Genomic DNA, 16,031 nt, shown 5'->3' with positions numbered 1-16,031 from the left:
GTGTCCCTGTACCAACTTTGGGCAGTGTGTTTATGCCATAACTTCGTATTGGGGTGTTCTGGTATTACCCTTCTGGAATCTGCTTATGTGAATACATAATGCCTAGTACCTGTTACAAGTGTCTGTGTTTTTGCAACACCAGCATGTTCTTGCTAAGTTTATATACTGGACAGTGAACCTGCAAGCAGGCATTTGTTTTGTAACAGAGCCTGACTTTTGCTCAGAGCCTGACTCTTGCTGACTCTGCTTTGTATCAGCAGGGCCTGATTTTAGTTGGACCTTAGGCCCCTCATGTCTCAGGCTCTCTTTCTATTACATTGTGCATGCTAAAGCAGACCTTCGCTGATCCACGTAGTTTCTATAATTCACACCAAAAATCCCAGACTCTTCCCATTCAGATTTAATAACAATATGCCGTAATGAGTGTATTACTCAGATTTCATTATTTTTACCAAATAGACTATAATAGAAGTACTAGTACAATATGAAGAGCTATTAATTACAGTTGAAAAAATGGTGAAATAAAGTACATGTTGTGATAATTATCCTTGCTCTTTTAATTTGCTTGCTAATTCCCCAGAGATTTTTTTTTTAAACAGGCCTCTCTGACATTAATCAGAATTAGCAAAGTCTTTCTGTGTTTATTTAAAACACTTGCATCATTGCCTTGCAGAGAAAAAAGGAGTCTCAATTTTAGGAATAGTTAAATAATAATTCTCATATACCTGGTCTTTTCTGTTCTGGTAAATGTAGAAGTTTAAAACTTGGCCTTTCTTCTCTGATTAGCTTGCTTAGAATAACCTTAGGATGGCAACAGTTAGTTACTTTTTTATTATGTTTTTAAACATAAATGATCATGACAAAACACCAGGTGAAATGTTCCAGATTCAGGGTCCATTTTGGTCAATTTCATGGTCATAAAATTTATAATTTTTTTTACATCCTGTGATTTCAGCGATCTAAATCTGAAATTTCACAGCGTTGTAATTGTAAGGGTCTTGACCCAAAAAGAAGTTGTGGCGGGGTCGGAAGGTTATTGTAGGGGGGGGTTGCAGTACCTCTACCCTTACTTCTGCACTGCTGCTGACGGTGGTGCTACCTTCAGAGCTGGGCAGCTGGAGAGCGACGGCTGCTGGCCGGGATCCCAGCTCTGAAGGCAGAGCTGCACTGCTGCTGGTGGCAGAAGTAAGGATGGCATGGTATGGTATTGCCACCCTTACTTTTGCACTGCTGCTGGTGGGGCACTGCCTTCAGAGCTGGGCGCCTGGCCAACAGCTGCCGCTCTCCAGCTGCCCAGCTCTGAAGGCAGCGCAGAAGTAAGGGTGTCAATACTGTGACCCACCCTAATATATCCTTGCAACCCCTCTGCAATTCCCTTTAGGGTCAGGACCCCCAGTTTTAAGAAACACTGGTGTCCCCCTGTAAATCTGTATAGTATAGGGTAAAAGCACACAAAAGGCCAGATTTCACAGTCCATGATGCGTTTTTCATGGCCATGAATTTGGTAGGGCCCTAACCTTTTCCAAAAACAATGTGAAACTAATTTTACAAAATGGAAAAAACAATTTTATAACAATTTTTTTTAAGAAAGCCTTCACATGAAGTTTCACCTTTTTATTTAGTGTTTTGTATATTGGTCTAGAAGCTTTATGTACAAAAGGTGCATTACATTAGTGAGTATCCACTGCCTGACTCTGTTGATGGTATTGGGTATGAAGTAGAACAGAGTTTCTAACTACCAAGAATAACTATCATGCTGAAATACACTTCTTGGGCTGTCTAACTGCCGTAATAAAATGGAGATCAATTAGACCAGTATACTTACTGGGAATGTTAGACTTGGATATTATTACCATGAACGTTCTATCTTAAAGCTCTGGAGATCTGTAGACATTTCATATTCTTAAGATATGTTAGTAAAATCCCCCTTTTCCTAGATAAAGATTAAAATCTTGTCCTCTTTTTAAAAACAAGTCTATTAACTTTCAGACTCTTGTCTGACTTCCCCCCTCCCCCCCCCCGGCTTCATTACAAGTAACAAGTAAAATTGGGGGGAAATCTTTGCTTTTGACAAATCTTTGTGTGTAGTCAGTTTCGCAGTTTTCCTTGTTGATTGTGTAGGTCTTTCACACAGTAACAAAGGACAGAAATACTTTAAAATTATAAACATTTTGTAAAACCACACAAAGTAGCAGGGATTGGAGGAGACTTAAAGGCAGAGGAATTAAAAGTACTGTAGTTTTATATCCCACAGGTCTTTTAAAATTGATTAGATTTCAAGTTAATTGTCTCTCTAAATATAGCCTCTTAACTTTCATCAGTTTATTAGCAACTTTTATAATCTGCTCAGTTAGTAGTATTTATTACTTACTTTAGAGTAAGTATCTACAACTGAACTTGTTCTTATAGAATTGTGTCAATACCCAAAAATTAGTGAGTTTGTTAAAATTAGTCTTTTAATATCTCAGTGTATTTGATATGTTTCTTCCTAAATATAACGTTGATGGTGGTTGTCACTAAAACGGTTTTCCATGATATATTTATTTAAAAAAATATACCCAGTTTCTTAAAGCCACAGAACAGACTGATTTAATAATCTTGGTTTCTTGCTATTGCAGCAGCCAAAGGATTATCTGATATGGATTCCTCAGTACTTTTGCAACACAATGGAGGCATTCCAGCCAATAAAAAATTATCCACAACATTGCCGGAGCTAGAATATAGAGAAAAGGGGAAAGAAAAAGACAAGGATGCCAAGAAACACAACCTTGGAATAAATAACAATATTTTACAACCAGTAGACTCTAAAATACAAGAAATTGAATATATGGAAAACCATATCAATAGTAAAAGATTAAATAATGATCTTGTTGGAAGTACAGAAAATCTCTTAAAAGAGGACTCATGCACTGCCTCATCCAAAAATTACAAAAATGCCAGTGGAGTTGTGAACTCCTCACCTCGCAGTCACAGTGCAACCAATGGGAGCATCCCTTCCTCATCTACTAAAAATGAGAAAAAACAGAAATGCACTAGCAAGAGCCCAAGCACACACAAGGACTTAATGGAAAACTGTATTCCTAATAACCAGCTAAGCAAACCAGATGCACTGGTAAGGTAAGTTTGATATGTTCATTGCGTAACAAACTCTTTCTCTCATCATGCTTGTTTTCCAGTAGATTAGGAATCCTTTTTTAGGAAACCATTAACAAACCAATTTATGGCTTTGTTAGAAAGGCAGCATGGACTAGTGATTAGAAAAAAATGGACTGGGAGGTGGGTATCTTGTTTCTGTTGCTAACTCTGCTATTGATTTCCTATATGAGCATAAGCAAATCACTTTACCGTGCCATGCCTCAGTTTATCCATCTGTAAAATGGGTATCCTTACCTACCTCACAGGGTTGTTGTGAGGCATAATAAAGTGTTTTAACAATCCTTTGATTAAAGGCACTATAGAAGTACAAAGTAACATTACAAATTTATTGAACACTTTTAATCAAGTTCTGCCCCATATGACTTTTACTTCTCCATGTAGAAAGGGTGGCATGGTACTTGAAAGTCTAATATTGGAAATGCTTGCTTTAAAAAAAAAAAAAAATCTTCAGTTCACAGGTATGAATGCAAGTCATGAGCTGCTACATTATCGAAGGACTATATTCACACTCCACCTGCAAGTCTGTTTTACCTTGTTGGTCTGGATATAGTACACAGAAATTTAATTTCACTGTGTTATGGACTATAATGATTTGAAAAGTTACATGTCCTTATGGTTGCTAATCTGAGAGTTAAATAAAGATGGAAAGCTGTTGGGTACTTACAGTGCTGTCAGTTGGGGTAGAAATGGGAAGTTTCCAACTTCTCATAGAAAATGAACGTGAACCTCTCAAATTCCTGCCCCAAAAGGGAAAAATAGCTCTTCAGCAGTTAACATTGTACAGCCTGGTGGTGGTATTTTCTACTGGAGTACCTGTGTGTACCTTTCGGGAATGTGCATGGTAAATGGCATAAGCTGTCTTTGATCAAAGATTCTATTTTACTACACAGTGATACAAGCTAATAACAGAACTGAATTGTGTTTTGCCCGTGTGTATGTTTTCACTGATGTTTCCTGTTTCCACCCACCTGACTGACAGTCTGGGGAAATAACTAAGTCTAACCATACTACAAGGGTTCTCACACTTTCATAGCATGAAGTATATTTGAATACAGTAATTCTCATGGATAGTCTGTTCATTTGTGTTTCTTACCTCCGATTTGCAGTCGAATAACATCTCTCTGGCAGTTGTCAACATGGAAAAATAATATTAGGAGAGCATTTGATGTATTTTTAGTTTTTAGTGCTATTTAACAGCTGGAACAAGGAAAGACGGCAAGTGCCTTGCAAACCACTGGTGATCCATGGAGCGCAGTTCAGGAATCGCTGCTGTAAAATATAATGGAAAAAGTGAATGTTAAAAAAAGTGAACTGCTACAGTTGGGTCCCACTGCTACACACATTGCCTATTTGATATCAGCCATAGCTGAGTCATGTTGTTGCTATATTTGCAGACATATCAATTACTTCTGTTGCACTGTTTATCAGAACACTTCTAGGAAAAAAAAAAAGGCAAGAGGTCCATGTTTGCTGTTGATCTGTAAAAAGTGATCCTACTGTTGAACAACAAAGATCTTCTTCCCCTTAAAAAAATAAACAAAAATAAAAAGACCAAAACCTAATGTAAAGATAACACCTGCTGCAAGCTCTTTCCATATTATGTGTAAGCACTGAGGCCTAGGATGACGGTCAGTTGTAATTAAGCCAAAACAAGCAGAGAGCAGCAAATTTGGTATCCTGTAGTAGGCAAAATAGTAGTAAGTGATTCCTCTTCAAACACTGAATGCTTTGTGGTAAAGGATTAGTACCAGAAGACCCTCTCTGTGTAGCTTCTGTAGGAAATCCATCTAAATATCTTATTGTTGCCTTGTTAGCAAATAGAAAATCAGAGTTCCTTGTGTGAGCTCTGTGTGCCACTGCAGATCCATCTGAAGGAAAGAAAACAGCATGTAATTGGGATGGAACAGAGATAGGGACCTGTTAGAATAAGTCTGTAGCACCTTTATGCCTTCTCCCTTGCCTCTCCCTCCCTCCCCTTTCCCCCATCTCACTATTAGCATCTCCTTTTTCTTTTCTGCAGTGTTGCATGCTCACTGGTCTAACTTCAGCAAGTCCTTGTTGGGTAATTTAATTGGCAAGTCAGGCTCACACTTTCCCTGCAGGAACCTTTAGGTAATTGGAATTTTGACTCTAGTTTGTCTCTGAAGATTCACTGTATGTGGATACAATTAATTCTATGAAAATACTCTTTTCACTTCTGATAATGATTATATTTACTAATTGGCATACCTTCTGCCAATTCCTATTGCTGCTTCTCATTTCTTTACTTGAAATATTCAGATCAATTCTAACTTATAGTATCTGCAGAATAACTGCATGAACTAGCTAGCTTCTAGCTTGCTTAACCTTACCTGGAAACCAAATTCAGCCCTGTGTTAATGGAATGCAGATGGCAATGCTATCAGTAGAAGTTGTGCCTATATAGTCCAGGCAAAATAAGGTAACTTTTCCTCTCACTGAGGAAAGAGGAGAGTTGGTTAGTGAATTAGAGCTGAGTGAAGAATTTTTTTTTCCCCCTTGCTGAAACAAAAACACTGAACAAAAATTTGCTAGGGTCAAATGAAACATTTCAAATGTTGATTTGAACTGTTTTGAAACATTTCACTTTGACGCTTCTGAAATTGTTGTTTTCTGGGAGAGAGAGGTTGGCCAAAATTCAACCCAAATTTGCAAATAATTTCAGTGCCACAAAAATGCCTTTTTTTCTTTTTCTTTTTCTTTTTTTTGGTGGTGGTGGGGGGGATTTACTATTTGCTGAAAAAAATGTTCCTAATGGCTACTAGAGCAAGCTAGTTTAGCATCCTGTATCATCTCAAAACCTGCCTGTCCCCTAGAATGGATAGTCTTTCCATTTTATGGATTTCGACTGTGTTACAAGTACAAATCATGATCATAGCGAAAGCTGTCGTTCTTCTGTAGTGCAAAAAGTACCAGAAAAGCTGGGTTTTCCCACAGCAAGATGCCTCTTTGTAATGATCACAACTTGCTGCTGGCAATTTGCATGCCAAAAGAGAGCATCTAAAAGCGCAGCTAGACAAAAGTGTTGACATCCACTGAAGTGCTGTCTCCGGCTTATGAAGTATTGAACCCAGAGAAGCAGCTTACTCTTGCATTAGTTATCCTAATTCTTCAAGTAATTGGGCTACATTTGTACATAGGAGAATATTTGTGGAGCAGGGCATGGCTCATGCCCTTTCTTCCTCCCTGCTCTCACAAGACTTGGGGTTACCCTCAGAGCAAAACTTGAAGTTGTTACGATAAATATATTTTCCTGTATTTTAGCTCTAGTTATTTTCCATTTTTTATAGCACAATAATGTCCCCAGAGCTTCTGAGTCTATTTTTTCCAATCCGCTGCCTGTCTGAAGTAGTTTTAACATAACCCAGAAGGCTTTTATCCCATCAGTTACAATAGGGGACATCCTCAAAGCCTACTGAGGTAGAATAGGACTAAGGCAGGCAAGAAAGATAAACAGGCTCAGGAGCTCTGGGAACATGCATTGGAAATCAGGGAACGGAAGGAGGTAATTTGATCGGGAATAAGATGAAGAGTTTATAGCTGGGATTAGAGTCGGGGTCCGAATGTTAGGTAGCTGCATTTGTGGAGCCGGGTGCTGGCAGACACACAAGCTGTTTACAGCTGTGTCATCCTTTCCTTTCAACTCCCATATGTTCAAATGTTGTAGCCAGAAGGATGGTCTGGATCCTGTGACTGGCCTAAAACTGTGTTTATCCACCTAACATTGCCTTCCTGCCTTTCCATTTTTACAAGTTACTGCACTAGGCACAGTTTCTCCCCCCAAAATGGGATTTGACCCACTTGGTCCTGTAGTCTTTTTATATTTGGGAGGGGACTGTCCTAATATGTAAATAAAATAGGTCAAAACCCATCTAACAATGCCATAGGTCCGCAGTTCTCAAACTTCATTGCACCGTGACCCCCTTCTGACAACAAAATTTACTACACGTCCACAGTAGGGGGGATCGAAGACTGAGCCCCACTGCCCCGGGTGGGGGCCAAAGCTGAAGCCCCAGGGCTTCTGCTCTGGGCGGGAGTAGTAATCTTAGCCCTGGGTGGTGGGACTTGGGCTTCGGCTTCAGCCCTGGGAAGTTGGGCTTGAGCTTCAGACTTCCAGGGCCAACACCAGCCTTGGCAACCCCATTAAAATGGGGTCCTGACCCACAGTTTGAGAGCCCATGCCATAGGTAAAGGAAGAGGGCTATCATTGCCTCTTCTTTTTTTTTTTTTTTTAATATGACCTTTGCTCAAACTGGTATTGGAGTGGAGCTTTTACTCATGGCCACCCGGGGGGGGCGCGGCAGTGGGGCAACTTGCCCCGGGGGGCCTCAGGGGCCCCACGAGCCCTGGCCCGGCAGCGGTCCGGGTCTTCAGCCAGCATTTCTGAAGACCAGGAGCAACTGAAGGGCCACCCACCATCGCCGAAATGCCCCGCGAGCCCCGGCCTTGCGGCGGTCCGGGTCTTCAGTGGCATTTCGGCGGCGGGGGGCCCTTTAGTCGCTCCAGGTCTTTGGCGGCATTTCCATACTTTGAGAAGACAAATATGGGAATAGGAGACATCTGTGTGAGTTCATGCAGAGGCAGAAAAGAGTAGGGGTGGGAGGGAGTAGGTAGATGGGAAGGCATGAGGGAACTTCTTTCCATATCTTATTATATTAAATAAACAGTATAGTGCTGAAGTGTTGTTGTTCTTGCCTGACATTTTGAATACTTGATCATTTGCACTTACTCCAGATTTGTCAGCCTCAGAGAGTTAGGCAGGGAATAAGCCATGATGAAGTTTAAGATTTTCTTTCTGATGTTTCTCCTGGGTGTGTGTGTGTGTGTGTGTACACGTACGTACGTGTACCACTTGGGAAAGGAAGACAAATCCTAGTAGACTGTTCCACATCAAGAGACCTGACAGATTCTTGATAGCAATTTCAACCTTTGGCTAACATACAACACAGTTTAAAAACCTGTTTGTATTTGTTCATAAATATTACATTCAAATGTTTAATTAAAAAATCCATTTAACAGTCCAAAGATGGTTTGGTAACAAATTTCACTTCTGAATTACATTTTATGCATAATATCTTAGCTTGGCTGACTAGCTGAGGGTTTTTTATTAAAGGTATTCCTAGGATCCTTTTATATAACTTCCTTGACACTCTTTCTGCCAAACCATTTCTTAGGGTCAGTGCAGCCCTTGGACTATTCAGAAACAGCACAACCTTTTGAATTGCTGACCCCTTAGAGCAATTCTGTTTAGAACAACAAGTAAGTCAGAGCTAAGCTTTCTATCTCAATTCTATCTGGAACTTTTTGGTATATAGAAAATGCTCAAAGAAACCACTTATGACAGCGTATTACTTGTAGTGGGGGAACTTCAACTTAGTGTAATCACACTGGGTGTTTTAAAGTGATAGCATCACTGCAGGGGATATTTATGACAGGTTAGGCAAGAAAAGGAACAGAATAAAAAGTCTCGTAACAGTAGCTAGAAGAGCATTTCAGAGTTTGTCATGGTCTTTATTTTTTACATAGTGTTAATTAGGGTAAGATGCCCAGGTGCTTGGAGATTTTGGTAATGTGTAAAGCGAGTAAATAAACTAAGCAAGGAGGGATTTTATGTACTAAATGGGTTTACATATCCAGGTGCCTTTGTCTGAAACAGTGTTATTTTTCAGATCATCATCTTTTATTTGAAATAAGTATGGAAAGATATCTGATCTTGTTTTAGTATGTGGGATCAAGAAATTGTATCTTGCAGGATCAGGCCTCAGACAAGAAACCCAGAGTGGTAATCAATCTTCAATTAAGCCCTTATTTTAAAGTAATTATGTTTCAAGATTATTTGCTGCTTGTACAGCAACAAAAGGAATTGTGCTCTATACGTCATTTTTTTTCTTGTTGATTTCCAGGTTTACTGGGAAAACACAATAGGAAAAAAAAGTGCAGGGGACCTAAGCAGAAACTAGTGCAGTAGGAAACATAATGCTGCCTTATTGGGTCATTCATCATTGTAACAATAGTACAAAGTACTTTGGGGAATAGCGACAGAGCACAAGTCACACTTCTAAGAGCAAAAATACCTCTCTGCTATTGGTTTATCTTGCTAATGTGTTTTATTTTGGGGATGGGGAGCGGAGGGAGAATTTTTAAAATCTTGTATTCCCCTGAAAATGTTTTATTCCCCCTGTACATAGGGAAGAACTTTATATACTGGCTCTCCATGAGAAAATCTCTCAGCTAGAAATGTTTGTTTGACTGGACGTTATAAGATGGATGGGCCCACAGTTGATTCAGGGAAAACGCGGCGTATATTTGAGAGGGGGGGAGGGTGTCTGGTAGCTAAATATTCAACTGATAAGTTTTTAAAATGAAACAGTTTTCTTTTGTACCGATGTTGGTTTTATTATTCCAGGTTTCTTAGTATGGTCGTTTTCTCACATTGTGACAAGATATTAACTTTCCATTATAATGAGATTTTTAATTGTACGTTTTAGATGCTATTGTAACTGCTATAGCAAGTTTTTATTTTCTCTATAAAATGCACTAATAGAGCTTTCTTAGTTTTTAAAACTAGAGCTGAGGTTACAAAAAAATACAGTATAATTAAAGGGGATAATTGAAATCTGTTTTTTAAAATGTTGCCTAGATTATTTTTTTTAAATAGTTTGTCAATCAATTTTTTTGAATAGATTCATTCCCTTGGGATTGTATCAGCCATTGACTTTAAAGAAGCTTGCCTTCCTCTTTGTACTGTTTTGTTCTAACCATTCCAGGTTCCTACATTACTGATTTTTATCTGCCAAGTTTCAAGTCTGTGGCCATGACCTTTGGACGCTTTGATCAGAATAATGTTGTCAATACTGATAATTCTGTTTCATGAATCAATACTCTCCATAGCTTTCTGGAATTCCTGATTTGTGCTTGGAGGTTTCCATTACATGGCAATCCATTACATTAAAAACACATAATGAGGCAATTTTTCAGAAGCATTTTAAGTCTCTCGGTTAGAGCACGAACTGAGAGTTAAGGATTCCTAGATTCTATTCCTGACAATACCATAGGCTCAATGAGCTATGTCTGGCAAATCATTGAACCCTTTGTGTTTCAACTTTCTAACTGTAAAATGAGTTTAATAATCTAATTGGCTTACATGGAATTTACATGACTTTGTTGTTTAAACTGTTTGAATCGCAGATGGTGGGCACTCAAGACAATAAAAATATTTTAATTTGACTCTATGAGAGTGGGAGAGGTTAGTCATCTAATCTAATTATTTGGGCACATGTGATTGCTGAGAGAAGAAACAATTTTTCCAAGTAAGAATAAATAAAGTGCTATATCACCAGTTCTTGGGGAGAGTTGGTATACCCTATTCTAGCCCAAGAATTGTTAAAGGTGGGATTTCAGTATTTGCTATGAATTTCCTGATTTTTATGCAGTTATAGTTAAGATGAACTCTTAATGTTCTAGTATAATGAACAAATTTGCTTACACATGTATACAAGGTAAAGAGTGAGATTCTTTCAGGGTTCATAATTGCTGCTTTTAGAGGCTGTGTATTGCATACCAGTCTGTTCCTCTTAATAACTTCAAAGCAGTAGAAGAGGAAGGTAGCTGATCAGAACTTTTACTGAATTTTTTTCTGCTCAAATAATTATCCAATCATTAAGGTGTTTTCCAAATGGGATTTACCAAATTTATCCAACCATTAATTTGTCTGCATTATTCATTTCACATCTTCAGTTAAAAATCCTGAATATATTTAGATAATCTAGTTTAGTATAGGCATCAAAAGATCAGCTGAGAAAATAGGATGAAAGTCTTGAAATGTCTTTCACTTCTAATTTACACTTTTCATTGGTTAAAACTAATTTGTTTGCATTTTGTACTTTAACAAATTATGGGAGAGTGACAGAAGGGACTTTGTAATACGGTTTTATTAAGTAATCAGTGCAGCGTGTTTATTTCTGGATATTTTCACATTCTAAGCAACCATAGTAAACACAGTAAAACTTAATACAACTCAGTCAAGGCATTCTCAGTGCATATGGTTTTAGGAAACTAATAGGAATGGCTTAATGTCTCTAAAGAAAGTTATCATATTTGGAATGGCTATTTGGGGTCCTTATTCAGGATGTATGTGCTCTATTTTCACTTTCTCTTGGATATTTACAAAAAGAATTGTCTACTTATTACAAACTCCTAAAAGAGGAGACAGTACAGTCCATCTTGTTGGAACAAGTTAGGCAGAGGAGTTTCATTTATGAAAAAAATCTTTCTGAAAATACTTGTAAGCAGATTAAAGCAGTCCCTGACCAAGGATTGTTTTCATGATTATTGCTTGCTTTGGAGAGTTCTAATGGAATTACTTTGGGTACTTATCAATGTAAAGCCCGTGAATTTGATTCATTATATACACAATCTCTTCCCATACCTTTCTCCATCAGCCACTGTTCAGGTTAAAATAAAACGTCTGTCAAAACCAGTTAAGTGTTGATATACTATAGGGTGTTAATCTCTGTTATCTCCTGCTCGTCACATTGTTCATCTCTGATAGTTAAGTCCACAGCTCACCAAAGAGCTGATCATAGGACAGCAGAGGAAGAGAGTGAAATACCAATGCCGCAGTTCAAGTCTACTAGCTAATATTATATTAGACCTAATGAAAATGCACATATAACATATAACTGTTTTGTCCAGTCTGACTTTAAATGTGCTTTAAATAACAATCGTGCACTGAATAAGCCATTAATTGGCCAATCTTTCAGTTTCTATGTTTGGGGTTTTGTTTGTTTGTTAAACCAGTACAGGATGCTGAAATACTTTGTGGGTTTGTGATAGGCTGGTAGTAAGCAGGCAGGACAGGTTGGTGGGCGGGAGGGTGCGCATGTGTTTATCTGGGTCGGGGGGGGGTGCTGTTTTTTGCTGTTAAACTATGAATGGCTTGATTTAGTCAACAAGTAAGTTCGTCTTAGTACAATACCAAATGCAGCCAGGAGTTTAGCTCAGTACATCTTAAAAAAAAAAAAATGGAGGGTTGAGTCTTTTAATGGATTATCTCTGAAATTAATACATGTGTATGGTAGAGCCCACGCTTTCTTGTAGCATGCGATTTGCTATTAATTTACCAGCAGACCGCTTGGGCTCAGTTTCAGCCTTTAACATTTTTTATAACTTTCCATGAATACATTTCAGGATTCCCCATTAGCCTCCTAACACCTTGAATCAATCTTGTCTTATGCCTCCCACCAGTAAATTTTGCATTGGCACTTAGGTCTGGCTTTTTTGAACACTTATGCCCCAAAGGGTTCAAATGAAAACATGAAAACAAATGGGTATTACCTTTAGTCTGTATAGTGGGGTCTGTTTGCTTCAGTTTTTGTTTACCAGTTATTGATTTTTCTACCTCTAAATACTTGAACGTCCATTAATTCTGCACACAACTTTTATTGAAACCACCTATAATACACTGTTCGGCCTTGTTTAAAGTTTTTTTTTTAAACTAGCCATGTGTCACTGAGCACATGGGAATTACATGTGTGTAACTAAAAATCATATTTGGCTCCATCTTAACTGGTATATAATGCTTACACTTGTAAGAGATGATCTTTTATTTATCTATGCAATATGTTATTGTCTTAAGCACAAAGGATTTTTTAAAAATCTGAATAAATATAAATCCATAATCTGATGCTTCATTCATATTAACCTAATGTGTGTGATTATTAGACAATTTTTAGTTTGTTTCAAATGCTTTAATTACAGTTCGGGCAATTCCTTATCAAATATTATTTATAAACATAAAATGTACAGCAGAAGGTCTCTGGTCAGGAAGGATTAAAAGTAAATTTCCGATTTCACAACCCTTGTATATCTCTCTTTGTGTGTATTTTCAGTGATTACATGCACAGAAAAATATAAAGCTGAATTACTTTTTTATCTGGAATGCAGATTAGTATTTTTATCCTTTTCCAGATTTCGAGTAGATATTCCAGGGACTCTTTCTAATGGAACAGTTGGGATGTGAACCTATTCTTTGTATAAAGCCTTTATTAAATACATCTTGTATTTTGGTTCTACAGATTACATGATTTAAGAAGAAATTAACTTTTAGATGAAAAGGACTAATATGCCATAGTTTGAGCCATTGGTAACTTCAAAGCAAACTCTTACTTGGCAAAAAGGCTAAACATTGGTTTATTTGTACATCTCAGTGTTGACACTTTTCAAACTTGTATGTTTCAGTTCTGCTGTGAGAAATCATAATTCCATAAGATTTGTGTTACAGCGTCACAATACTTTGTATGAGGAAACTAGAATATACATGCTACTTTTTTTGGCAGAATAAATATAAAATTGAAAAAGTTATGAATGTTTATACTGTTTGGGAAGGGAAAAGGAGATTTGTTTATTTTGAAAAAAAATAGGTATATTTATTACAGTGCATTTTGAAGATGTAATTCCTGAGCATGGTCCTCTGTATCTGTCAATATAAAAATGTCATACAGTACCCCTGTCATGTAGTATGTGGACTATACTTAATAAGGATACTTATATTTTTGTTCGGTATCATAGGTGTGCAATGGTGGTTTATAGGAAAATAAATTGACAGATTCTTGCTTGCAACCTAAATTACACATAAAATAGCAAGGGATGACAAAGGATAGGGAAGAGAGGGTATGGCGGGACAAGGGTTACACACAATGGAATATCAGGAGGTATGTTTACTGTGTTTCTTTTCATTTTTTTAATGTGTAAAAAAACTTAATATAAAAAATTGGGCCTTGGGAAGGTTGGGGAGTTACAGTTGAAATTCTTTTTTTTTTTTTTTTAAATGCTTCTCCTTATCTTAGGTTGGAACAAGATATTAAAAAGTTAAAGGCTGACCTGCAGGCAAGCAGGCAAACTGAACAGGAGCTACGTAGTCAGATCAGTTCTCTGACTAGCACGGAGCGGGGAATTCGATCTGAAATTGGACAGCTCCGACAAGAAAATGAGCTGCTTCAGAACAAGTATGTTTTGCTACAGAACTGTGTATAGACTATGAACTGAGCAAATGCAGCATGTTTTGTTTTATTAGAGACTGGCAGCATACTGACCTGGATACTGGGGCAAATCCTATTTATCTTACTTTCTCACTGGTGGTCCCGTGGTTCATATGATTCAGAATAAGGCAAGCGGGATTAGTCCCTTTTATCTTCAAGGCATCTGATTAAATAATCATAGGGCAATTTTATTAGTAAGTGGAAATGTGGCTTTCCAAATGTAGCCTAATCATTTTCAATTCTAGTTGAAGGTGACACATTTCTAAAACTCTATAAACTCTCTATCAAAACTTTTTCCTCAGTGAAATTGGTAACCTGTCTTCCTTGTTGTGCCCCCTCATGTTAGAATAGTCTTTCAACATAAAGTAAGGTTGGGGGGGGGTGTTTTTATTTAAAAAACACGCTCAACCAAGAAGTCAAGTTTTATACTGTTCAAAATTGGCCATCATATCAACATTTCTTGCCCTCACCTTAAAGGGTATTTCAAGCTCTTTGCAGGCAATATAGATTACATGAGTTTTCTAAAGAATTTGAGCTTAGTTTTGCCTTCACCATTGAAAATATATGTACAAAAATGTCTTAAGAGATGGCTTTAAAGGTCATACAACTCATTTTACTTCCTCTTTTGTAGTAGCCTCTTAGAAGTCTGAACATTTTTCCATACAGATGATATCGTTATTTATCAAATAAGAATCCCCTCCTCCGCCCCGTCCCAGTGGTGATGAAATCAAACAGACCATTTTCTTCCTTGATTTTTGTACTGGTGGTATTGGGTCCAATCATGCATCTATTCAAGTCAATGGAAATTTTGTCATTGACGAGTTTGGCGGCAGCAACCCTTTTATTGAAGTAGTAATAACAACCAAATACATAGTTTACGCTTTCAGCATCCCACTATAAAAATTATTCCAGCACTCCTGCCAATAGGAGTTTAGGATGCTCAGAATCTGCCAACAGACACAGAGCACCCCTAAAATAGGGCCCAATATATGCTGCTGCAGAGCCCATGGAGACAATTCTCAGCACTGTGGTGTTGCCTTGTGAATCTTGAGGTGCTGTTTCATTACATTTTGGTAAAGGGCTATATTGTTTTTAAAAGACGATTTGAAGTCTGGAGAGCACTGTCCAGAAAGACAAATTTGTGGCCTAAACTTTGGAAGAATCTTTTCACACTTTAAAATAAAAAAGGGTTAGAAGTTATTAAAAAAGCATATACCTGTTACTCCTCAGATTACATAATGCCGTACAAATGAAACAAAAAGACAAGCAAACCATCAGCCAGTTGGAGAAAAAACTGAAAGCAGAGCAAGAGGCACGAGCCTTTGTAGAAAAACAGTTGATGGAGGAAAAGAAAAGAAAGAAGTTGGAAGAAGCAACTGCGGCACGTGCTGTTGCATTTGCTGCTGCTACCAGGTACTTACCTTTATTTTATTCTCTGGGCTTGTCTCCACTTACTGTGGATCCACGCTGTGGTGATTAATCCATCGGGGGTCGATTTTAGTGGGTCTAGTGAAGACCCGCTCAATCGACTGCAGATCGCTCTCCCGTTGACTCCGGTACGCCACCGGAACGAGAAGCATAAGGTAAATTGACGGGAGAAACCCAGCACAGTGTAGACACTGCAATAATTTGACCTAAGGTACGTTGAATGCAGCTACGTTAATCATGTAGCTGGAGTTGCATAACTTAGGTCGACTTAGCCTCGTAGTGTAGACCTGCCCTACCTTCTTGCTTTAATAGCCTTTTCTTTGGGATTGTAGAAACTGAAAAGGCTTTCGATCATTATCTATTCCATTTGCAAAAGCAAGGTGTTGTCCT

At 38.0% G+C, this 16,031-nt stretch overlaps 1 protein-coding gene across 1 annotated transcript in view; it reads left to right on the top strand.

Moving 5' to 3' along the window:
- MACO1 (macoilin 1) overlaps positions 1–16,031 on the top strand; it is a 48,069-nt gene that overhangs the window by 22,048 nt on the left and 9,990 nt on the right. The window contains exons 6-8 of the mRNA XM_044997655.1: positions 2,619–3,117; positions 14,022–14,180; positions 15,444–15,626. Of these exons, the coding sequence (XP_044853590.1) occupies positions 2,619–3,117; positions 14,022–14,180; positions 15,444–15,626 (841 nt within the window). The remainder of the gene's footprint in view (positions 1–2,618; positions 3,118–14,021; positions 14,181–15,443; positions 15,627–16,031) is intronic.

The sequence above is a fragment of the Mauremys mutica genome, chromosome 23, assembly GCF_020497125.1.
Source record: "Mauremys mutica isolate MM-2020 ecotype Southern chromosome 23, ASM2049712v1, whole genome shotgun sequence".
Lineage (NCBI taxonomy): Eukaryota > Metazoa > Chordata > Testudines > Geoemydidae > Mauremys > Mauremys mutica.
This window is presented reverse-complemented; position numbering and strand designations above follow the sequence as displayed.